Source organism: Coregonus clupeaformis, chromosome 23, assembly GCF_020615455.1.
Source record: "Coregonus clupeaformis isolate EN_2021a chromosome 23, ASM2061545v1, whole genome shotgun sequence".
Lineage (NCBI taxonomy): Eukaryota > Metazoa > Chordata > Actinopteri > Salmoniformes > Salmonidae > Coregonus > Coregonus clupeaformis.
The window spans coordinates 37,184,513-37,197,987 of NC_059214.1; the positions used below are offsets into that span (position 1 = coordinate 37,184,513).

Genomic DNA, 13,475 nt, shown 5'->3' on the forward strand with positions numbered 1-13,475 from the left:
AACCAAAATGTATTAGTGTTATCTTAGAAAAATGTAATGTCAATATGTTAAATGCAAAAGCAACAGGCTGTGAAGTACTGTAATCGATTGCCGAACACACAGGCAGCCAGAGAGCGAGAGAGATCAGTTTCTCTGTGTTAGACCAAGTTCCCATAGTAGACACTCCGCGACTCGTCTGCTCTGCTTTCTAATATGGAGGAAGTATCGGCGGATTAACTGTTGCTGCCTGCGGAACTACTGTAATATATTACAGTGTGATCCAAGAAAGACATTGTGATGGGATTATTCAATCTCCTGCGTTTATAAGGTAAATAAGGAAAGAAAACAAATACACCACAGTGATGATTATATATTTAGCCTACAAGGATGACAGTTACTCTGCTATGATGACATATAAAATATGCCCCTGGATAAACGCTCAACATCCGACAATTGATTCATCCAGACAATGCAATGCCTGCTGCTGTCTCCACTGCATCCAGCAAGTCAAGTGCTTCTCACCTATGAAAGCCAGACGGCTCGCGACTCAACAGTGATCCGATTCCTGTTGATGAGTAACTGTCTCCCGAGTGGCTGTCTCCCGAGTGGCTGTCTCCGGAGAGTAACTGTATCCGGAGTGGCGCAGTGGTCTAAGGCAGTGCTAGCTGTGCCACTAGAGATCCTGGTTCGAATTCAGGCTCTGTCGTAGCCGACCGGGAGACCCATGGGGCGGAATTGGCCCAGCGTCGTCCAGGGTAGGGGAGGGAATGGCCGGCAGGGATGTAGCTCAGTTGATAAAGCATGGCGTTTGCAACGCCAGGGTTGTGGGTTCGATTCCCACAGGGGGTATGAAAAAATAATAATGTATGCACTAACTAACTGTAAGTCACTCTGGATAAGAGCGTCTGCTAAATGACGTAAATGGAAATGATGCAGGAGTGGGGGGTTCTGCAAAGTCTCTATGACACTATTCGAAACGTTTTTTCCCCAAACAGCAGTGCCAAGAGAGACACTTTATTATCTTATGTAACCTAAATGAATTAGACTGAATGGGCACCATAGTTGAGGAGACGTTCTGTATCTACTGAAATGTATTTGTAGCTGCACCTGTGAATACTTTGACAGGTTAGTATGAGACGGCATGCTATCTGGCATATCTCTCAGGCACTGCCTACTGACTCACTCTCTCACTCACTCACTCCGACTTCATCCAATACCTTTTGAATATCATACGGATGCTTTTTCTGATTCCTTAGCCTCCCTCGGCTGAAAATAGGCTGTTCCCTACTCCTATTCTTTGGCTAATTCCATAGGAACCGGTGTATCCAGTTCTATCCCCCTAGTTCTTTATTTCATTTAGTCTAAAAACAAGTTGAGTCTTCGACCTCGCTGCTTTAGTAAACACAACATCCAGTAATACACAGTCTATAAATGTTGACGTGCCCATATAGAATACTGTAGGAGACATGGAAGGCGCGTGCGGGGGTCACGTTTGAGGTGGAAAAGTTGACGGGCTAGTTCAGCACAGAGGAAGGAACTACCAAAGCTACTTCTTGAGGAGTGCGCTGCTCTGTTCCTATACTTGATTCAGGTTGTATGCAGGACAGGACAGTGTTATACTCAACTCAAGTTTTTTTGGGGGGCATCCCACTTTTTTTGGAGGAGAGTAGCCCCTAAATTATTGTTTGTTATTGTCTATCAAAAACATATTAGGCTACTGAGGATTTTCACTTGAATTTTAGGAGGTGCAGCTTCACTGACGAAGATCACTGATTATCACTTGAACAGGGGAGACACAAAAGGTAATGTCCGGTCAAATATTTTGTCAATTTATCAAGTTACAGGCATCCTACACATTAGAATGACCTCAAAATAATTCGGCTACCAGCCTTACACGACAACGTTATGCAACTTTGTAATACATTTATAATAACTTTGCATCATTGTTTTATCTGGACGCAATAGATAAACTTCAAAGATCCTCATTCTGCTTACTGTTTCAGAGCGATTGATCGATAAATTGACAGTGCAACCCATTCGATTGCTCAGGTCATACAATAACAGGTGACGGCCGATTGTGTCAATCAAATGCCTTGATTCAGATCATCTAAATGAAAAAAAAATCAACCCATATATTTTTTCTTAAGCTGAAGGGAGATCTTGGGCTGTCAATTAGCCTACACACGTGCACGGCGGAGCGTCTGTAGAGACAGGTTTCCACCATGGAGGCGCAGATAGTTGGTGCAAATACTTCTTATGGGCTTTCTGTCTATTGCTGATGAAGCACTTCTAATTTCAATTGTCAAAAATATAAAGGTACATTTTATTGATTGAATTAATCAAATAACTTAGGTTGCTTATCACTTTAACTTTAGAGTCTAAAACAACTGTTTTGTTTATTTATTTATTTGAATAGCCTAGTCTACCCATATAGGACTGACTGTAAATTCGAGAGAAAATACTCTTAACCCTCCCGTTGTCCTAGGGTCAAAAAGAAAGTATCACTGCCTCCTTCTCACAAATGATCCAAAAAATATAAAAATAAAATAAAATTGGTTCAACACAGTGGCGGGTCATTTTGACCCTAGGACAACGGGAGGGTTAAAAATATAAACATATCATGGCTCTTAGTCTTATGTATGAATCGTTTTCATTGCAGGCTAATAGGTATCCCAATTATTGAAGAGTCAATTCTTAAGGAAAATCTATGCCATTTTTTATTGACTGATTATGAATATGTATGTGTGGTTATTATTATATTGTATGTAGAAAGAAGTGGTAATCATTTACAAGACAGTTGCCAAAATGTTGACATCTGTATGCTAGTTCCTAAAAGAAAATGTTTTGCTAGGTCAGTCCCCGAGATTGGGTTTATATGCTTTAAAAAAAAAACTGAACTATGAGGGCTTAGCCCTCTTGTGGGTCATGCTATTAAGGACATACTCCTCTTGTGGGTCATGCTATTAAGGACATACTCCTCTTGTGGGTCATACTATAAGGACATACTCCTCTTGTGGGTCATACTATAAGGACATACTCCTCTTGTGGGTCATACTATAAGGACATACTCCTCTTGTGGGTCATACTATAAGGACATACTCCTCTTGTGGGTCATACTATAAGGACATACTCCTCTTGTGGGTCATACTATAAGGACATACTCCTCTTGTGGGTCATACTATAAGGACATACTCCTCTTGTGGGTCATACTATAAGGACATACTCCTCTTGTGGGTCATACTATAAGGACATACTCCTCTTGTGGGTCATACTATAAGGACATACTCCTCTTGTGGGTCATACTATAAGGACATACTCCTCTTGTGGGTCATACTATAAGGACATACTCCTCTTGTGGGTCATACTATAAGGACATACTCCTCTTGTGGGTCATACTATAAGGACATACTCCTCTTGTGGGTCATACTATAAGGACATACTCCTCTTGTGGGTCATACTATAAGGACATACTCCTCTTGTGGGTCATGCTATGAGGACATACTCCTCTTGTGGGTCATGCTATGAGGACATACTCCTCTTGTGGGTCATACTATAAGGACATACTCCTCTTGTGGGTCATGCTATGAGGATGTACACCTCTTATTATCTTGTGCATCAAACATCAATACTACACAATTACATCTGAACCACCAACAGATAATACATGTCTACTACATTTCCGTTGAGACAGATAGCAGACATTAGGTTGGCTAGTGGTGGTTTGTTTGCACCTCACTACTGTTCTCTCAGACATATTTATTTTTAGCTTAAGGCCTTTTTCAGGGGACCTGAAACTACTAGAACTGCAATGTCTGTTCTCACTCTATGTACATTTATAGCACATAGTATAGTTTTAGCTGGATATATGTGTTACTTCTCTAATAGTGCAACTTTCAATGAACCACTTCATTCTATTCAAAGGCTATATTTTACATGCCACCAGCCCTTTAGCAGCTTTTTGGGAAGTTGAACCATAGAGTTTTATGTTGCAGTGATGCTAGACAAAAGCCTGGTGGTGTGAACCTTTCGGCTTCAGTTGTATTTGAACACTGTATCATTTTTGTACGTCCTGTAATTGTATCAGTCATAATGAGTTTAATGTATTTTCACTCAACCTTTATTGTAATATATTTGTGAAATATCTCAAATTAATCATTGCCTTTTTCATAAATCAACATATCCTCTAATTTGGCTATTTTAGCATTCATAAATATTTATAATAATTCATAATGGCTTATTCATTAAATGTATTATGAAGTGTTGTCTAAACATGCAATGATCACGTTAAAAAAAAATCACTCCAACCAAACAGTACAATCTGTCTAATTTCATTAGGATTTAGAAGAGGTTAGGAAGAGAGTACCCTCTGGGCACAGACGTCAAATCTACATCCATTCTACGTTGGTTCAATGTAATTTCATTGAAATTACGTGGAAACAAAGTTCATTCAACCAGTGTGTGCCCAGTGGGTAAGCATCGTGGTACAGCTCAAGTGCTCTTCTAATTTATTGTTTCTTTTGATACCTAAAGCTCTCCACCGACTATGGAAACAGAGGCAACTGATGGATACTCTGCAAGTAAGTCAACTCTTCAATTACTCTCTAACCTGAAGCCTCCTGACCTATTCTAATTCTTTAAACTGTTGAAAAGTTGTGTTAGCGACATCCTTTTTCACATTGCAGATGCTGGATGTGTCTCTCAATTGTCATTTTATGGTTTTATACAAGCTGGTCTTTCTAATCAAGTCTGTAGGGTATCCGTCCGTATCCATAAATATGGTAGGTTTGTAATTGTTCTGGTTCCCTGATGAGAGGCCTAGGCCTACAGGGATACTGGGCAGGTGGACCAGGTGTAGGAGCAGGGGTGAACAGTCTTGTAGGAGAAGGAGGCATCCCCTCTCCCACCCTCCTCCTCCTTCACAAGCTACATGCGTTCTGATCCTGTAAAACGATCCTGCCAACTTGGCTCCCCTAGAGATGTCTTATCAGTAGGGTGGTGCTGTACCAGGTACACAGTGGTACTTCCGTCCTCTTTACATTATCCTTCACAGATTCCCTCTGATAGAGCACACTGACAATCTGGAGTTTGACAACTCCTTCTTGTGTTTGTTGGAAATAGTTTTGGGACGAGTTGTAAAAAACATGAATGTTATAGCGTGAAGGAAAAAAGTAGGATGAAGTAGGATATAGCGCCCTCTGCTTTCATTCACATCGCTGATACACATATATTTTGGTTCATGTTTGAAGCATACCGCCATATCTCCTCTAAAATGTTAATAGGCAAGTTGGTGAATGAGATCTCTCACAGTCTGGAGGGATGGTCCGGAGGTTGAGAGTTTGACAGGAAAAACCAGATCCTTGCTCCAGCCTATGCTGCCTGTGTGTTTCCAACAAGCCACAACAGAGTTACTCTGCCGTCCAGGGGGAGAAATCCTGCACAGTTCCAAGCCTTGATCATTCTAACTTTATGTCATTCCTGTTTCTGTGGCTCATTATAGTCCTCCCACTCAGAAATGATGGTATTTTTATAACCAGCCAACAACATGTTGCTGATAATTTAACACAACTCATTTTCAATCTCACTTCATAAGACATCCTACAGTAACTAACATGTCTGATAAGATAAATCATATACACGGTAGCCTATATCATGATTTCTTGTTCTCTCTTTGTCATTTTCATACATTTTAGTTTCCTTTTGGCCACGCCAACACATGGAACAATCCATATCTGATGCATTACACACTTTGTCTTCTTCCAGTGAAGCCTCCACTGTCTATACAAGTCATCTGGGCCATGGTGTGGTGGTAAATACAGTATTGAGTCAGCTAACAAGTGGTGTGAATCAAAGCTCTGATTCTTACTTAGCAGACTGTGTGTGTGTGTGTGTGTGTGTGTGTGTGTGTGTGTGTGTGTGTGTGTGTGTGTGTGTTGTTGGCTCCAGTCGCTGAGGTCACTGATGTGGGCATACACTGTCTCCTCAACCTGGTTCCAGCATGCATCACTTAGGGGCCAGCGAGCTGCAATTTTAACTATTGTATGAGTAATGGCAGCTGATAAATAAGTGAGTGTGTATGAGTGCACACATATAACTGTATCAAAACATTACATTTACATTTGAGTCATTTAGCAGACGCTCTTATCCAGAGAGATTTACAGTTAGTGCATTCATCTTAAGATAGCTAGGTGGGAAAACCACATATCACAGGTATAGTAAGTCAATTTTTCATCAATAAAGGAGCTGTCAGCAAAGTCAGAGCTAGTAAGGGGAAAAGAGTCAAGTGCGAGTGTTAGTTCACAAAAGGCTTTATTTATTATTATTATTTATTTATTTATTTTTGGTGGGGGGAGGGGTGGGGAAGGGGTGTGAGGGGGGAGTGCTGTGGGATTATTTAAGATACTCTTTGAAGAGGTAGCGTTTCAGATGTTTTTGGAAGAGGGGCAGGGTATCTGCTGTCCTTGTGGTCCCAAGACAGAGAAGAGCTTGGACTGGGCTGAGTGGGAGCTGCTCTCCCATAGGGGTGGGAGGGCCAAGAGACCAGAGGTGTCAGAACGGAGTACTCGGGTTGGGGTGTAGGGTTTGAGCAGAGCCTGAAGGTAGGGAGTGGCCGTTCCTCTTGCTGCTCCGTAGGCAAGAACCATGGTCTTGTAGTGGATGCGAGCTTCAACTGGAAGCCAGTGGAGTGTGCGGAGGAGCGGGGTGACATGGGAGAATTTGGGAAGGTTGAACACCAGGTGGACTGCAGTGTCGTGGATAAGTTGCGGGGGTTTGATGGCACAAGAGTGGAGTCCAGCCAACAGTGAGTTGCACTAGTCCAGACGGGAAATTAGTGTGGTAGGGTAGGGGCGTACTCTACGGATGTTGTAGAGCATGAACCTGCAGAAGCGAGTCACTGCTTTGATGTTTGCAGAGAATGACAGGGTGTTGTCCAGGGTCATGGCAAGGTTCTTTGCACTCTGGGATGGAGATGTCTTGAAGCGGGCAGGCCTTCCCCGGAAGGAAGAGCAGCTCCGTCTTGTCGAGGTTGAGCTTGAGGTGGTGGGCCAACATCCAAGCTGAGATATCTGCCAGGCACACAGAAATGCTTATCGCCACCTGGGTGTCAAAAGGGGGGAAGGAGAAAAGTAGTTGAGTGTCATCCGCATTGCAATGATAGGAGAGACCATTTGATGATATGACAGAGCCGAGTGACTTGGTTTATAGAGAGAAGAGTGGAGGGCCTAGAACCGAGCCCTGGGGGACACCAGTAGTGAGAGTAGTGAGTAGTGAGAGACACAGATCCTCTCCACGTCACCTGGTAGGAGTAGACTGCCATGTTGGATGCAATCCAAGAGTGTGCAGAGCCTGAGACTTCCAGCCCTGAGAGGGTGGAGAGGAGGATCTGATGGTTCACAGTGTCGAATGCAGTGGATAGATCTAGGAGGATGAGAACAGAGCAGTCTTGGTTGAGTGACCTGTCTTGAAGACTGACTAGTTAGGGTCAAGAAGATTGTTCTGAGAGAGCGTTTTTGACGTCGGAGGTGTCGAGTGTTGGTTTCTTGAGGAGGGGTGCGACAGTGGTCAAGGATGAGTTGATGAGGGAAGTGAGGAATTGGAGAAGGTTTACAGAGATTTCTGGAGAAGGGAGGAGGGGATGGGGTCGAGCGGGCAGGTTGTTGGGCGGCCGGACCTCACTAGTCGCAGGATTTCATTTTACATTTACATTTTAGTCATTTAGCAGACGCTCTTATCCAGAGCGACTTACATGAGCAATTAGGGTTAAGTGCCTTGCTCAAGGGCACATCGACAGATTTTTCACCTAGTCGGCTTGGGGATTAGAACCAGCAACCTTTCGGTTACTGGCACAACGCTCTTAACCACTAAGCTACCTGCCGCCCCTGGAGAGAGAGGGGAGAAAGAGGTAAAAACATAGGGTAGCTCTGTGTGAGTGGGACCAGTGGACTCAATAGGCTGAGTGAATGAAGAGCGGATATCATCAACCTTCTTTTTAAAGTGGATGACAAAGTCGTCCGCAGAAAGGGAGGATTAAGGAGGGAGGAGAAGGTGGAAAATAGTTTCCTAGGGTTAGCAAGCATGTATACTGTATATATGAATAACAACCACAGTTCGTCTTTTAAACCAGTTTCAGCTAAATACCATTAAGGGTTTCAGTAATAATTACAAGTACATATAAACATACGAACATCAACATTCAGGTGCTATTAGTACACACCACCTTTGAGACACACTGAGCCTTTACCTAACCTGAGAGGCCCTACAGAGCTGCTAGGCAGACATCAAGGCGTCAACACTTAGCACAGTAATGGAAAATCCTTCATGACAAATCTGGGCCACCCCTATCTCTACAACAGACACCACTGCCAATGGATAGCTACCCGTCAGTCACCTGAGATTTCATCCAACCCCAGCGTGGCGTGCAACCGGAGACCAGACCCAGGGATTGTGTCATCATAGTCATGGACCACAACTCCCAGTGTGCCTCATTCAGCAGCAGCCAATCCTAACATTGTAACACTAGTCTACCACATAAAAGACAAGCATTTTGTTTTAGCTTCCATGAGGGAAGCTTTGACGAAGATTAACTGTTAGACTGTTACTTTCAGGTACTTTCCTGTAAACCTACACTACTGGTCAAAGGTTTTACAACACCTACTCATTAAAGGGTTTTTCTTTATTTTTTTTACTATTTTCTACATTGTAGAATAATAGTGAAGACGTCAAAACTATCAAATAACACATATGGAATCATGTAGTAACCAAAAAAGTGTTAAACAAATCAAAATATATTTTAATATTAAAGATTCTTCAAATAGCCACCCTTGATGACAGCTTTGCACACTCTTGGCATTCTCTCAAACAGCTTCACCTGGAATGCTTTTCCAACAGTCTTGAAGGAGTTCCCACATATGCTGAGCACTTGTTGGCTGCTTTTCCTTCACTTTGCGGTCCGACTCATCCCAAACCATCTCAATTTGGTTGAGGTCGGGGGATTGTGGTGGCCAGGTCATCTGATGCAGCACTCCATCACTCTCCTTCTTGGTAAAATAGCTCTTACACAGCCTGGAGGTGTGTTGGGTCATTGTCCTGTTGAAAAACAAAATATAGTCCCTCTAAGCCCAAACCAGACGGGATGGTGTATCGCTGCAGAATGCTGTGGTAGCCATGCTGGTTAAGTGTGCCTTGAATTCTAAATAAATCATAGACAGTGTCACCAGCAAAGCACCCCCACACCATAACACCTCCTCCTCCATGCTTTACGGTGGGAACCACACATGCGGAGATCATCCGTTCACCCACACCGCGTCTCACAAGGACTCTGCGGTTGGAACCAAAAATCAGCAGAGGTAACTCTGGGTCTTCCATTCTTGTGGCGTTCCTCATGAGAGCCAGTTTCATCATAGCGCTTTATGGTTTTTGTGACTGCACTTGAAGAAACTTTAAAAGTTCTTGAAATGTTCCGTATTGACTGACCTTCATGTCTTAAAGTAATGATGGACTGTCATTTCTCTTTGCTCATTTGAGCTGTTCTTGCCATAATATGGACTTGGTCTTTTACCAAATAGGGCTGTCTTCTGTATACCTCCCATACCTTGTCACAACACAACTGATTGGCTCCAATGCATTCAGAAGGAAATAAATTCCACAAATTAACTATTAATAAGGCACACCTGTTAATTGCAATGCTTTCCAGGTAACTACCTCATGAAGGTGGTTGAGAATGCCAAGAGTGTGCAAAGCTGTCATCAAGGCAAAGGGTGGCTACTTTTTTAGAATCTCAAATATAAAATATATTTTGATTTGTTTAACAATTTTTTGGTTACTACATGATTGTGTTATTTCATACTTGTGATGTCTTCACTATTATTCTACAATGTAGAACATAGTAAAATTAAACAAAAACCCTTAAATGAGTAGGTGTTCTAAAACTTTTGACTGGTAGTGTATATTAACAGAATACTCCCAGGTGATAGCTTGAACAGTGTTGTCTTTGCTGTGGTCTGGCTCCTGTGGGATTTGACACCTGGGTCATTGGGGGTGCTGTGGTGTTGCTGCTGTATTGTTTGAGAGGCTGTGCTGGAGCCAGGCTGTAACGGGATAAGGGATTGTACAGCTCTCCTTCTGAGTGGACAGGAAAGGACCCACAGCTATAGCTATCCCATGGCATTGCCTGTGTGTCAGGGAGGGTGCTGACAGGCCGCAATCTGATCTGATCTGTATGGAGAGGACACGAGGCTGACAGAAAAATGGTACTGTACTGGCTAGCACCTGAAGCTAAGCAAGTACTGGGTCTGGTTGGAAGATCACCCACGGAAAATCTCTTTGCTACTGGAAGTGGTTCAGAATGATTTCCTGTTATGAATTAGAAGTGTGAAATACAGCATTAAGTTATCCCCAGGCTAAGTATCTCTGGGTATCATCAGGCATTTTTACACTTTTTTAGAAGGTGTGATTGCTACAATTGACACCTCTCAAAGCATTTGTGTAGGATGTGATGACATTTGGAGAGATGGAGTTGTATATATGTACACTACCAGTCAAAAGTTTGGACACACCTACTCATTCAATGGTTTTTCTTTATTTTTACTATTTTGTACATTGTAGAATAATAGTGACGACATTAAAACTATGAAATAACACATATGGAATCATGTAGTAACCAAAAAGTGTTAAACAAATCAAAATATATTTTATATTTGAGATTCTTCAAATAGCCACCCTTTGTCTTGATGACAGCTTTGCACACTCTTGGCATTCTCTCAACCAGCTTCATGAGGTAGTGACCTGGAATGCATTTCAATTAACAGGTGTGCCTTCTTAAAAGTTAATTTGTGGAAAAGTTAATGCGTTTGAGCCAATCAGTTGTGTTGTGACAAAGTATGTGGGGGTATAAAGAAGATAGCCCTATTTGGTAAAAGACCAAGTCCATATTATGGCAAGAACAGCTCAAATAAGCAAAGAAAAACGGCAGTCCATCATTACTTTAAGACATGAAGGGCAGTCAATACGGAAATTTCAAGAACTTTGAACGTTTCCTCAAGTGCAGTCGCAAAAACCATCAAGCGCTATGATGAAACTGGCTCTCATGAGGACCGTCACAGGAATGGAAGACCCAGAGTTACCTCTGCTGCAGAGGATAAGTTCAGCCCCGTCAGAGTTAGCAGCCTCAGAAATTGCAGCCCAAAAAATTATTATTTTTCACAGAGTTGAAGTAACAGACACATCTCAACATCAACTGTTCAGAGGAGAATGTGTGAATTTGGCCTTCATGGTCGATTACTGCAAAGCAACCACTACTAAAGGACACCAATAAGAAGAAGAGACTTGCTTGGGCCAAGAAACACGAACAATGGACATTAGACCAGTGGAAATCTGTCATTTGGTCTGGAGTCCAAATTGGAGATTATTTGGTTCCTACCTCCGTGTCTTTGTGAGACGTGGTGTAGGTGAACGGATGATCTCCGCATGTGTGGTTCCACCGTAATTCATGGAGGAGGAGGTGTTATGGTGTGGGGGTGCTTTGCTGGTGACACTGTCAGTGATTTATTTAGAATAAGGCACACTTAACCAACATGGCTACCACAGCATTCTGCAGAAAAACGCCATCCCATCTGGTTTGGGCTTATCATTTGTTTTTCAACAGGACAATGACCAAACACACCTCCAGACTGTGTAAGGGATATTTTACCAAGAAGGAGAGTGATGGAGTGCTGCATCAGATGACCTGGCCTCCACAATCCCCCGACCTCAACCCAATTGAGATGGTTTGGGATGAGTCGGACCGCAGAGTGAAGGAAAAGCAGCCAACAAGTGCTCAGCATATGTGGGAAGTCCTTCAAGACTGTTGGAAAAGCATTCCAGGTGAAGCTGGTTGAGAGAATGCCAAGAGTGTGCAAAGCTGTCATCAAGGCAAAGGGTGGCTATTTGAAGAATCTCAAATATAAAATATATTTTGATTTGTTTAACACTTTTTTGGTTACAACATTACATTTACATTTTAGTCATATAGCAGACGCTCTTATCCAGACAGACTTACAGTTAGTGAGTTCATACGAACCCACAACCCTGGCATTGCAAGCGCCATGCTCTACCAACTGAGCTACAGGGGACCCATAATTCCATATATGTTATTTTATAGTTTTGATGTCTTCACTATTATTCTACAATGTAGAAAATAGTATAAATAAAGAAAAACCCTTGAATGAGTAGGTGTGTCCAAACTTTTTCACTGATACTATGTATGCTGTTCAGTGCATTGCAATGCTGTGCAGTGCGATGTTCCCAGCTATCTTGTTGTCTATCTGTCTCCCAGGTAATGGAGACTGCTCTCCCAGGAAGACAGAGAACTCTAGATTGTTGGTGGACCTGTCTGCAAACACACCCAACGCACAGCAGCCCAAGGGTCCTTATTCACCCACTGGTGAGTGGTTACACATTCACACACACACACACACACACACACACACACACACACACACACACACACGCGTCAAGAGGAATCAGTTTGAGAAACAGTTTATTTTATTTTATCAAAGGGTCATCAAAAACTCATTTCTTATCTGAAGGGTCTTGCATAGTTCCCTTCCCTTAAATGAACAAAAATAGGAAGAGCTGAGACATGGTGCCATTTTTCTGATTGTCTTCAGACATGTCACCATGAGGTGGCTGAACCAGAAAAGGGAAGTTACTTCCCGCAGCATCCCCCAGTATTAGTAGACTGGTCCCAGATCTGTGTGTGCTGTCAGAGGGAGAGAGACTCTCACATATACATCTTGTGTCATCCCAACCCAGAGGTTTCCTAACACCACTCTACCATGACACCGCTTTTGTAACACAACACTGACTGACACTGAATTCCTCTTGAAATTAAGCAGTTGTGTCAGTGTGTTCAAAACAAAAAAACATGTTTGTCTATACACTTATGTTTAGAATCAAACTATTAGTATGGTATAACATTTTAAAGTATTTTTTCATTCACTTCAGCAAAATACCTCTACAGTTCCACTAGCAAAATACCTTATGGGTGGCTCTTCTTGACCCTCTTGATCTCTGACCCTTGAGTAATGTAAACAATGAGGTGTTCAATACACAGCCAGGTATGGGACAGGTATCCTTGCTCAGATTAGCTTATGATAGCACTTTTCACTTAGCTTGGATACCTAATGTAGTTTATCCTCCTTGGTAGTTTGACCCATCAGTTTCTTTCTTCATATTTTATTTATCTGGGTTCTATAATATGCTGTTGTCCCAGCAACCATCTCAAGTTCAGCCAGCTTCGACAGAGAGTGGAGAGCTCTTCATGTGAATACCCCACTTCCAATACCCCTCAATCTGCTAGCTCCATGTTGGCAGAATACAGCTCTGGAGGATAAATTCAATGTCATGCTGTTAGTAAAAGAGGATCTCTTTCAGTTTACACAAGGCTAAGAGATAAAAGGGGAAATATATCTTAAGAAAATACTGGCATGTAGTTGCAGAGATTGCCATGTCATTGCTGA

The 13,475-nt window shown here is 42.4% G+C and overlaps 1 protein-coding gene across 3 annotated transcripts in view; it reads left to right on the forward strand.

Moving 5' to 3' along the window:
- The first annotated feature begins 211 nt into the window (after positions 1 to 211).
- Positions 212 to 13,475, forward strand: part of LOC121536999 (zinc finger protein Helios-like) — a 29,071-nt gene continuing 15,807 nt past the window's right edge. For 2 of the 3 annotated variants that reach the window (XM_041844706.1, XM_041844708.1), the window contains exons 1-3: positions 1,588 to 1,781; positions 4,510 to 4,556; positions 12,290 to 12,397. In XM_041844706.1, the coding sequence (XP_041700640.1) occupies positions 4,523 to 4,556; positions 12,290 to 12,397 (142 nt within the window). In that variant the 5' untranslated portion in view covers positions 1,588 to 1,781; positions 4,510 to 4,522. Of the gene's footprint in view, positions 308 to 1,587; positions 1,782 to 4,509; positions 4,557 to 12,289; positions 12,398 to 13,475 lie in introns of those variants that run through there. The other variant, XM_041844707.1, reaches the window with a different exon arrangement.